The following is an 11,106-nucleotide window of genomic DNA, read 5'->3' on the forward strand; positions in this document are numbered from 1 at the left end:
ATTTTATATTATTTTATTTTATTTTATTTTATTTTATTTTATTTTTATTTTTTTATTTATTTTTTTTCTATTCAATTTATTTTAATTATGTATATTCTTTTTACTTTATTTCGCTTTTTGATTTTATTTTAAATTAAAATACAGCGCTACCTTGACTTGCTCATATCGTACGAATGGACAATAACGCTCCAGCCCTGAAAGTTATCAACGAGTGTTCCGCTGCGATGGAAAGGCCAGGTGGAGGAGGTCTGGGCTTTACTTGGCATTTCCAATTGACGACTTGCGTGCTTTGTTGGGTACGGCCAAAATCGCTAAGGTGGTTACTGCGCCAATCAAGAAGAAGAATTTTATTTTTTTGGTTTTATTTTTTTATCTTATTTAATTATTTAACTTTATTATATTTGTTGTTATTTGATTTTGGTTTTATTTGTTTATGGCATGTATTTGTATTTTATTTATTTTTTTTAATTATATTCCTTTATTTTTTATTTTTTTATTTTTTTTATTTTATTTGTTTCGTACAAGGAGAAAAGGACATTTTCGCTTTGGTTTTACTTTATTAATGGCATATGTTAAGAATCCTTTTTTTTTCAGAAAACAATTTTTAATATAGCTTTTCCACAAATTTTGTCGGCACCGCATGGCAACTGAACTTCCCGGTTACGGGAAGATTTTTCTTTATCAACCATTTATCGGCTGCCGCATCGTAAAGTTCAACGTCATCAGTCCACTTGGCAGGATCGATGACACCACCGAACGCCCACAGTTGACCACCTATGGATGCGGCACAAATATAACGACGTGAAACATTTAGGGAGGCAATCTATAAAGAAATATAAGAAAGTAAAATTTGTGTATAGTTGCCATCCGGTTGCATGTGAACTTATACCTACCCTAGTCCACTCGTTTCGCTGTGGGTTGTAGCGTTCAGCGGTTCTATGATCACTATGTCTGCCACCAATTACGTATATAAATCCCTCATGTGCAGTCACCTGCAAAGTGTTTACATAAATATTTTAAAAAGGCATTATTTAGTAAAAAAAAAAGTTGATCTGATCGGCCTCATAATGATTTTCGAACAATGAAATTACATTAGGGGTATTCAACCAATTGAGAAATTGGCCTGGCACTCGGGCAAAAGAGCAGATTAGCTCAAGCAGCAACTTTGACAACTTTCGTTGCTTTGAGCTAATCAGCTCTTTTACCCGAGTACCACGTCACGTCACTTGCTCAATTCGGTGAATACCCCTATTTTCGAGGAATTCCAACTATCTTCGTAGCAATTGAGCCATGACCGCAAAAGTTAACATTGATGCAATTTTAAAATTGAAATGTAATAATACGATCTATAGAAAATCAATTTTTCAGAAATTTTCAATTTTTCAGAACTTTTCTCAATTTACTCGATTTTCGCAAGTTTTCCTGAGCGGAGACAAATACAACAAAAAATACAGCTCACATCGGAGATCCGTTCAAGAGTTACGCTCGGTCTTACATAAGCAATTTTGTTTTATATGTAAAGAGCTTTAAATTTTTATATATTTGGCAACCCTCTTCCAAATTATTATTTCTGAATAAGAGTTTATTCAAATGCCTTTCATACTCAAAACGCTTCGTAATATTTTACCTAATATATGCATATATTTAGTTCACTAAATTTTATAAAGCCTTTACATCTTTATATTTTTACCTAAAGCGGTTACGCTGGCCTTCGAAATTGTGTTTCAATCATACAATTTTACAGACTATGTATTATGGAAAATATGGAGATAGATTTGCCGGACACAGTGCCTTTAACTTTCTACAAATACTTTTTTTTAAGAAATAACAAAATTTTAACAACGCGACTACGCGTGCTTCCTCCCTTCTAAATTTTTTCTCAATCATTGAATTTAATGAAAGATTAAGGGCGATATTGAGTTCTAACACAAAAACCCTTGAGAAATAAGTATGTACATTAGGGCGGGTTGATTTTTTTTTTTAAATCGTATAGAAAAAACGTAAACTACATACAATTCTAAGAAAATTCTCCGAAGAAACCATGTATCTAAAATAAAATCCTAATCCGCGCTTCTCGACATGAAAATTTATATGGCCGCCTTTGCCAAAAAAATAAATGTTAGAAAAAATAGGGTTTTCCAAAAACAAATCGAATTTTCTGAATAAAATTGTTTAGTAAGGTAGTTCTTTTGCACTTTATATTTTTTTTACACTTAACACATGGCTATAAAAATTACTTGAAGACCCTTTCAGAGCAAAATTTGAATTATAGCACGTGTGCTTCGAAATTTCACTCTTCGACAAATGTAAGTTGTACCAATTTAATCGCAATCGACTTTTGTATCGCTATTAAACATTAATAGCCCGAACACAATGAAAACGACGAGCTACAAACCACAGCTGTCAAATTATTTTAACACGTACTCTTATGTAGATAATTATTTTGGCGACGACCGGGCTACGCGACGGCTGTGGTGTTGCCAGATAAGATCTATTTCTATTTTTCTGGCGACAGATAAGATTCTTCCTCTTCTTTTATGTCAAACTCATACAAATTCATGATGTCGCTGCCGCGTTCAAAGAAATCATGTCGCCATCGAGAAAGCGTTTAGATAATGAAGAAGACAAATTGGAAGCTATCTATGTGTTCAGAACTTGATCGTTATCGTTTTCTATAACAATCAATGTCGTCGATATATTTACCTCGATAGTTTTACTCTCTGCCAAAACCAAAAATCACTCAAATACAAATTAATGCTCATACTTACAGCTGGTGAGTAGCGTCTATCCAACATTGACCTGCGTTGCTCCCATCTGTTGGTAGCTGAATTATAGCGTGCAACGTCTATATCGCCAAATGCATATATGTCGCCATTTAAAACTGTAGCAGCTTCAGCAAAACGTGGCATATTAGCCACATATTGCCATCTACCAGTTGACCAATCGAATCTAAGTAAAATATTAAGGGCAGTTTTCTCAAGTAACCTTGAACTTTAAAGCTCACTTTATATTTACAGCTACATACGAGTACATACATATGTAAGTGATCGTACATATCAACCACATCACTGAAGAGAACATCGCTTACCTTTCTACACTAGTTAATGCATCGCCTCTTTTATTTTTTCCACTAATTGCATAGATGTACTTATTCAAAACGACAACACAAACACTACTACGATGTTCTTGCATTGATGATAGTGTAGTCCATTCTTTAGTTAGCAAATTATAGCTGACAACGTCTTTACTGGGTCCATTAATACTACGACCACCAATGAAAACGACGCAATTTTCAATGAAAGCTGTATCAAAGCCATATCTTTTTATTTCCAATTTGGTAGCTTTCTCCCATATTTCCTTAGCTTGGTTGAAACGTAATATATCCTTGACACCCAACCAATCCTGTAATATCCAAAAATGGTTTAATAATTGTATTCGAATAAGAATTTAAGGTCATACTAACTTCTCCGAAATTTTGTACAGCTAGCCAAGAGATGGAATCTCCACGTTTCTTAATCGCTTCCATGGCCAGGCGCTCACAGCCAGGTAATGGTTTAATTTGCTTCTCAATAAATTCCGTCTCGAATTCGTCTAGCCTTAGCGAACCAATGACATCGGGTAAGTTTTGTTGTCGCACGCCGACATTGTATTTGTACCAGCGCACTATAGCCGAAAAGAGGTCTTCCTGCGTAACTTCATTGGCGTCTACTTTTGCTATGATTACCTTCCATTGTGCCGCGTTCAGGCCAAATATTTCATTGTCCTTGTTAACCTGGAATGAAACTCATACAGAAACAGTGAAAGCGCTTGTCATCGTTTGAAATAAAACAAATGAACTTTCGAAGCTCAAACCAGTATTTAGTGCAGACATGTCCAAAACATATACCGCGTGAAAAGCGTCTAATAGCTTTCTAAGGATCTTACTTGAGTGCACACAGTGTCAAAGCTCCAAACTGATCATCACTGAATTAGTGAACGATTAAGTTGTCTAAGGGTGAGAAGATACTAGAATGTTTCACGCTAAGGGCACTTCATTTACAATTCTCAATGAGATTATAAAATAATTTTATAGCTGTGACAAGCAGAAAAAACTTTTCCCATGCACGCGTCTATACAAATTTAATTGAAAACTTTAAAAATTTAGTGAAACATGCAATGCATGGAAACGGTAAGGTTAACGTTTTTTTTTTGTTAACTGGAAAAGAAAAAAATAGCTCATACAATGAAATTCTTTATACGTATCTCTATAATAGTAATGAAAAATGTAAGCTTTACCTTTCCAAATCAAATGTATGGACCGTCGTCGGGGATATTTACTGAAATTAATTTTGTTAGGGCAACCAATTTTTTTTTAACTTTTGGTAAGTGAATTTTTCTTCACACTTGCACATTTTCCCTTTCACTATAAGTTTAACCTTGTCGTTATAATAATGCCAGCGCGATCATCATTTCGCTACCAATATCGATATATGTACTTGTTTACGATATTTTTAGCGATTCCGTTATCGTTTGAGTCTTCAATAAATATCTTTAAACGATAACAGCTGCTCCAAGGTCAAGAATTTCAATTTCCTTTATGTTTTCGATATAATAAATGTAAGCAACTTGAGCTCTCAACTATTTAAATCATATTTCACTATCTCACCTTTTTGAAATTCGCAACAATATAATCAATTATTCGTGACTCCAATGGTTTACATTTTATATCAGCTTCGAGTGAAATCAGCTTGCGGAGCAAAAAATCGTTTAGATGATCCATCAAATAGTCAACGCAAACATCGATAACGCCATCCAAACGTAACGTTACAGCACCTCTGATCATACGCTCTGCATTACCCGCCGTTATATCCGTTTGCCCGTTGTAGCAATAAACCACCAATTGTTCAAAAGTATCGCTATCAACATCTGTTATAGTCATTGACTGACAACTGGGTTCTGTGCGGTCGAAGAGGTCCAACAGCGAGGGACTAGCCGCGGCGAGAATCAGGCGATGTGCAGTAAAACTGCATTCATAAATAGGTTGAAGAGAAGAGAGCAAATTGAGGTGGAGATGTTAGCAGGGAACGAAAAAAATAGCATGAGAAATAAAAAAATTAATATTTTCTAAATACATATACAAAAAATAAATAAATTGAAATAAAATAAAAACTAAATAGAATGAAATGAAATAAAAATAAACTGAATAAGAAAAGTAAACAGTACAAAGTAAAATAAAATAAAGTAAAATAAAATATTTTAAAATAAAAGAATGAAATAATAAACTCAATTACAAAAAAAAATCAAAAAATTAAATTAAATTTAATAAATAAAATTTCATTAAAATAAAATGTCAAAAAAATAATAATAAATAACTAACTAAACCAAAAAAATTCATTGAATTAATGAAATTAAAATCAGAAATCAAAATAAATTAGAACCAAATATAATTAAATGAAATAAAAAAGTAAATTGAAAAAATAGTATAAAGTAAAATAAAATAAAATAAATTAATTTCAAATAAAACAAGTAAGAAAGTCTAAGTTCGGGCGGAGCCGAACATTAAATACCCGGCGCAAGTATTAAATATATCTTTTTTCACCCTTCCGAAACCTTCCGCTAGATGGTAAGCCGAGGTGTATCAATTTTGAGTAAATTAGCGTCCTTCAATTTCGAAATATTGAAGTTTCAAGCATTTCTTAAATTTACCGTTATATGAGAATCGGCCGTTATTTTAGTCCGATTTCAATAATTTTCAACGTTTTGCTTACACGTGGCAAGTACAATAACCATACCGAGTTTGGTACAAATTGGTAGAACGGTTACCGATATACTTATATGTGATCATAAGTGGGCGGTGCCACGCCCATTTTCCAAAATTTTACCATAAACGTATTTCTTGGTAAAGAATTGTTGCAAGCATCAATTTTGAATAAATTAGCTTCAATATTTAATGATTTATCGAAGATTTTGTATTTCTCTAAATTACCGTTATATGGGATGTGGGCGTGGTTATTGTCCGATTTTAAAAAGTTTCGGCGGTTTTTTATGCTGTACCAAGGCCAACAACTGTGCCAAGTTTGGAAGAAATTGGTGCAGCGGTTACCAAGATATACACATGTAACCATAAGTGGGCGTGGCTACGCCCATTTTCCAAAAATTTATAATATTCTTATTTTTCGTCTAAAAATTATTGTAAATATCAATTTTGAGTGAATAATCTTCAGTAGTTACTAAAATATCGCAGTTTTCGTATTTCTGAAAATTACCGTTATATGGGAAGTAGGCGTGGTTATTGAGCGATTTTAAAAATTTTCGGCCATTTGGTATGTTATGCGAAGGCCAACAACTGTGCCAAGTTTGGAAGAAATTGGTGCAGCGGTTACCAAGATATACACATGTAACCATAAGTGGGCGTGGCTACGCCCATTTTCCAAAAATTTATAATATTCTTATTTTTCGTCTAAAAATTATTGTAAATATCAATTTTGAGTGAATTATCTTCAGTAGTTACTAAAATATCGCAGTTTTCGTATTTCTGGAAATTACCGTTATATGGGAAGTGGGCGTGGTTATAGTCCGATTTCGCCCATTTTCAATACCAACCTACCTTGGATTAAGGGAAACCTACATACCAAATTTCGTTGAGATATCTCAATTTTTGCTCGAGTTATCGTGTACACGGACAGACGGACAGACGGACAGACAGACAGACGGACGGACGGACGGACAGACAGACATGGCTTAATCGATTTCTTTTTTCATCCTGATCATTTATGTATACATTTGTCTATATCTATCTCGATTCGTTTTGGCTGTTACAAACAACCGTTATGTGAACAAAATTAATATACCCTTGTGCACAAGTGCGCTCGGGTATAAAAATTCAATATAGTAAATAAATGAAGTTTAATTAAGATTAATTATTCATGTCAAGAAAATATATCGGCATATTCATAGTCAAAATAAAGTCAACACTAAATTTAGTTTAGCTTTTTGACATAATTTTCTATGGAATTTCTGTTAAAAAATCTGCAACTAATTTCAGTGTCGACTTTATTTCGAATATGAATACGCCCCATATATATTAAAAATAAGATATTAAAAATAATATTAAAAAATAAATAAAGAAATATTACATTAAAATAAATGAAATACAATAGAATAAAATAAAAACAAAAAAGAATTAAAGTCAAAAATCAGAATAAAAAAGAATAAAATAAAATAAAATGAAATAAAAAAAGTAAATTGAATAAAACATAGTATAAAGTAAAATAAAATAAAATACACTACTTTAAAATAAAAGTAGAATAGAATAATAATCTAAGTTACAAAAAAATTAAAAAATTAAAAAAAAATAATATGAATAAAGTTTTATTAAAATAAAAAAATAAAATATCCAAAAAATAATAAACTAAATAACAAAAAAAAAGAAAAACTACATTAAAGTTTGATTAAAATCAGAAACAAAAATTTTTTAAAGTATTTCTAAAATAAAATTGCTAAAGTAATACAAAAAATTAAATAGATTTCTATAAAAAATACAAATAAAACAAAAACGAAATTAAAAATAAAATAAAATAAAATAAAATAAAATAATAAGGGTATTCATCTAAATGCCGCGTAACCCCATAAACCTTGTAAATAAACCGCTTTTCAATACAAAATCAAGAAAGTTTACAAGGTTTACGTTGTTACGAGCGACTTATGTATGTACGCGTTTAGATGAATTACTCTAGCATGAAATAAAAAATTACAAAATTAAATTAAAAAAATTTAAACTCACGCATAATTTGTATTAGGAAATTCAAATAATATATCTGTAAATTTCTGTTCATTATACAGTTTATACACTTGCTGCATAACTTTCCCGTTGTGCTGGAGATCAGAATTTTTACCAATTACTGGCGCCATTTTAAGCTTACAGAGTTTTTGATTTCCTGTCTTTGAAGCAAAAGCATTGACTGCGCTTCGCTCAAGCGAAAAATTTCTTTTATAGAATTTTGTATTTTCCTACTTACATAGGTACATTAGGCAGTACCACTTTACAAGCAAACAAAAGAAATAATCGCCGTAAACCTCTAAGTCTAAAGTATTTTTGCAACAGAATTTCGGACACAAAATTTTTTTTCTCAAAAATACATATATTCGGTAATATCTTCTTTTTTATTAATAGTTCTACTGGAATAATGAAAATAATTCCTTTGCAAAAATTTTGCGATTTTTTGTGGGTTTTAATATACTGACATTACAGTGGTACTTGAGGTTAATGACCTTTGAAAAAAAAAAATATTTCCTCAAGACAAAAACATCCCGTAAATGCCAAGGATATGATGAAAACTATAAAAGGGCAAAAAAATCCAAATTGCCTTACAAAAATACTTTACACGAACTTTATTTCCGGTACGGCCTAATGTATGTACATTATGTATGAATATGTGTGTGAGTTTATGCGTATAACCGCAATGTAAGTTCCAAACCCTCTTTGTTCTTCATTTCCAATTAAAAGATACGTATGTATATATATGAATATATGTATGTAATGTATACATAGTTATAGTTGCAAGCGCTTATCAGTTTTGAAAATTGCAAATTTGCATTGGCTCTATGATTCGCATTAGCGCTTGATTAAGAAAACGTGGGAAATATATACTTAAGTATGTACACTTATATTCATATATGGTTGCGGTTCAAGCATAAAGGGTTTTACAATAAGGTGTAAAGCCAATCTGAGTTAAGAATTTAGGGGAGTGGTTACGTGTAGGTGCTTCTAATACGATGACGATCAAAGATGTACGATATATTACTCGGAACTGCAGGGCAGGCTGAACTTTACACGAATTGATTTATGCAAAAAATCGACTGAACATTTTTTTAAGTTGTCGCTCTTTTGAAGTGGGTGCTCGATATGGTCAATGATTGAAATTCCCGACCAGTGTGGGGTTTTTTTTAAGAACCGTGTGGCAAGTTTTTTTTATTTTCGATCGTCGAGTGAAGATCAAACATTATTTGATTGTCCACACTTTGTTTCCGATCTTTCCTTCTCGTATTTGTCAGTTCCCTCCAGGAACACCATTTCGACATGGAACAACATTCATCTGTTTCGTCCAAACAATTTCTATGTCACCGACTGTAGCAAACTCATTTTATTGTAGTCAAGAATTTTTCAAAGTCAAATCCCTATGCAGTCTCAACTCTATACCACCTCGGGCGCTGTACAATATACCCTGCGAACGATTTCTTGCCTAGACATCATCTATAAGTTTTCGGAGAAACTATCCTCTAAAAATGTGAAGTTCATTTAGTTTCACAGCATGTTCCCAAAAGATTCTGGGATTTCCTCGCTTCAAGACTAGTTATTGTTGTTGTAGCGGCACTACTAAGCCCCACCTATTTCGGTTCCTCCTTCAATCATTGTCGCCAAGCCAAACTAAGGTAGGCCCAGGAATCGGACAGTTTCAACAGGGTTGGACTAAAGGTAGGGGGGTGTTAGTTGAGTAGGATTAAGCTGGCATTTGAAGAGGTGGTTGGTGTCGTGCGGGGAGTCTCCACATGCCGGGCACTCATTGGGGATATTGGGATCGAATCTGAACAGTAGCTTTTGAGGCGGCTGAAGTCTCTTGGCAGTTAAAGCTCTCTATCTGACAAAGGTTGTGATTGGGCTCCGATCGCGGCATTCATAGGCCGGGAGTCGTGGTAGGTAGTGATGGACTCCCTATGAATGCCGTTGATCGCTCGTCGGTATGTCGTCGGGTCCAGTGGTTGGTCGATGTGAGTGTAGACCGCGTCCTTGTAAATGAATAGGTGCCCCTTGACGTGCCTGTTCGGAGGCGAATTATATGAGTGGTCGACAGTCGTCAGTAATCGTCCGAGATCAAACCTCGAAACCTAAAAGAATCAAACAAGGGAGAGGAGTTTCCCTGATTTCATACGGTGACGACTGTTCGATATTGGCGTCTGGAATGGATTGATAACCACTGCTCAAAAGTAAACGGCTATCTCTCCAGACTTTCTCGCTTCTTCGCTGCAAGGAGCTTAACACTCTGCCCAACGAAATCATCTGGACAAAGGAGGACAGGCTTCAATTAGGCATTCCCGCCGATGGCACATCAATTCTGAAAGTGACAACCCAAAAATTTTAGGGTCACCGTAGATAGCCTGTTCTCCGTGCACACAACCTCAGTTGTCAACAAAGTACAGAGCCAAGTCGCTCGCCGGCAGCCCCTGGGACAAAATACAAAGAAACTTTGCTGGCAACATAAGTACAAGGCAATTGGCCGGCCTAAACTATGCTGCGCATGTTTGGTCGCCGGGGACTAGTTGGACGCAGTGGACGAAGCTACATACTTGTCAGAATACCGCACTTCGGACAGCGACAGAATGCCTTCTGATGTCGCCTGAACACCACCTTCAAGACTAGTCTTATGTTCCGGTGCCTTGTCCAAATTCCCATCATCATCAATCGTTCTTTATCACCGAGTGAAGATAAAAAAATTGACTTACTTGGATGTCCCGTTTTTTATCTCCACACGAACTCCATTCCTCTAGTATTTGTCTGTTTTCTTGTCACATATTCGTCTGTTCTCTTGTCACAAATTCGTCTGTTCTCTCATCATATATTCGGTCGTCGACAGAACCAAACTTTTTGGGCAGGATTTAACGTATCGCTATTACCAGGAACCAGAAGTTCAGAAGTGGCTTGGATGGGTAGCTCGGATAGATAGCTTGATCAAAGGTCCTCATGGGCCGCTTGGTAGACAAGGAAGGTTACAAAGCCAATATTGAGCTCTATTATCGCATAATTGTATCGAATTCCATTTCGTATGCCATTATTAAGCCTAAATTCTCGGTTGTTGTGGTTGTATATCCAGAATGTATGACTATGGATACATCTTCTGAGAGCATTGNAACTCAACGGCTGTCGTTACTACTGCGTCTAATACTATGCCGCAATTTTTTTTTAAGCGCTCTAATGGTGACTATTGTAATCAGGGACGTGAACCGGATGAAAAATTTGGTCGGTTCGGTACAGCGGTTCGAACCGTTTTTGCACTTTTGGATTGGTTCGTCAAAGAAGCGGTGTTTTTGGTCTTTGAACCGGGGTTTCGGTTCGGTTCAACGGTTCGAAAA

The 11,106-nt window shown here is 34.5% G+C and overlaps 1 protein-coding gene across 1 annotated transcript; it reads right to left on the reverse strand.

The window, feature by feature from the left end:
• Positions 1 to 604: 604 nt before the first annotated feature.
• LOC108374366 (kelch-like protein diablo) lies at positions 605 to 7,910 on the reverse strand. The gene is made up of 7 exons (XM_017630354.1): positions 7,763 to 7,910; positions 4,646 to 5,003; positions 3,464 to 3,772; positions 3,089 to 3,402; positions 2,769 to 2,949; positions 894 to 992; positions 605 to 823 (listed from the first exon to the last, which is right to left on the reverse strand). The coding sequence occupies exons 1-7, from the start codon at positions 7,888 to 7,890 to the stop codon at positions 605 to 607; spliced, it is 1,608 nt and encodes a 535-aa protein (XP_017485843.1). The 5' UTR covers positions 7,891 to 7,910.
• Between the last annotated feature and the right edge of the window lie 3,196 nt (positions 7,911 to 11,106).

The sequence above is a fragment of the Rhagoletis zephyria genome, unplaced genomic scaffold (genome assembly GCF_001687245.7).
Source record: "Rhagoletis zephyria isolate East Lansing unplaced genomic scaffold, Rhagoletis_zephyria_1.1 Rzeph_scaffold_07643, whole genome shotgun sequence".
NCBI lineage: Eukaryota > Metazoa > Arthropoda > Insecta > Diptera > Tephritidae > Rhagoletis > Rhagoletis zephyria.

Coding starts and splice junctions, on each gene's coding strand:
- LOC108374366 (XM_017630354.1), bottom strand. CDS start 7,890: ATGGCGCCAGTAATTGGTAAAAATTCTGATCTCCAGCACAACGGGAAA. Junction 3,773..4,645: donor TTGTTGCGAATTTCAAAAAG/GTGAGATAGTGA, acceptor GTTTCATTCCAG/GTTAACAAGGACAATGAAAT. Junction 824..893: donor AGCGAAACGAGTGGACTAGG/GTAGGTATAAGT, acceptor ATTTCTTTATAG/ATTGCCTCCCTAAATGTTTC.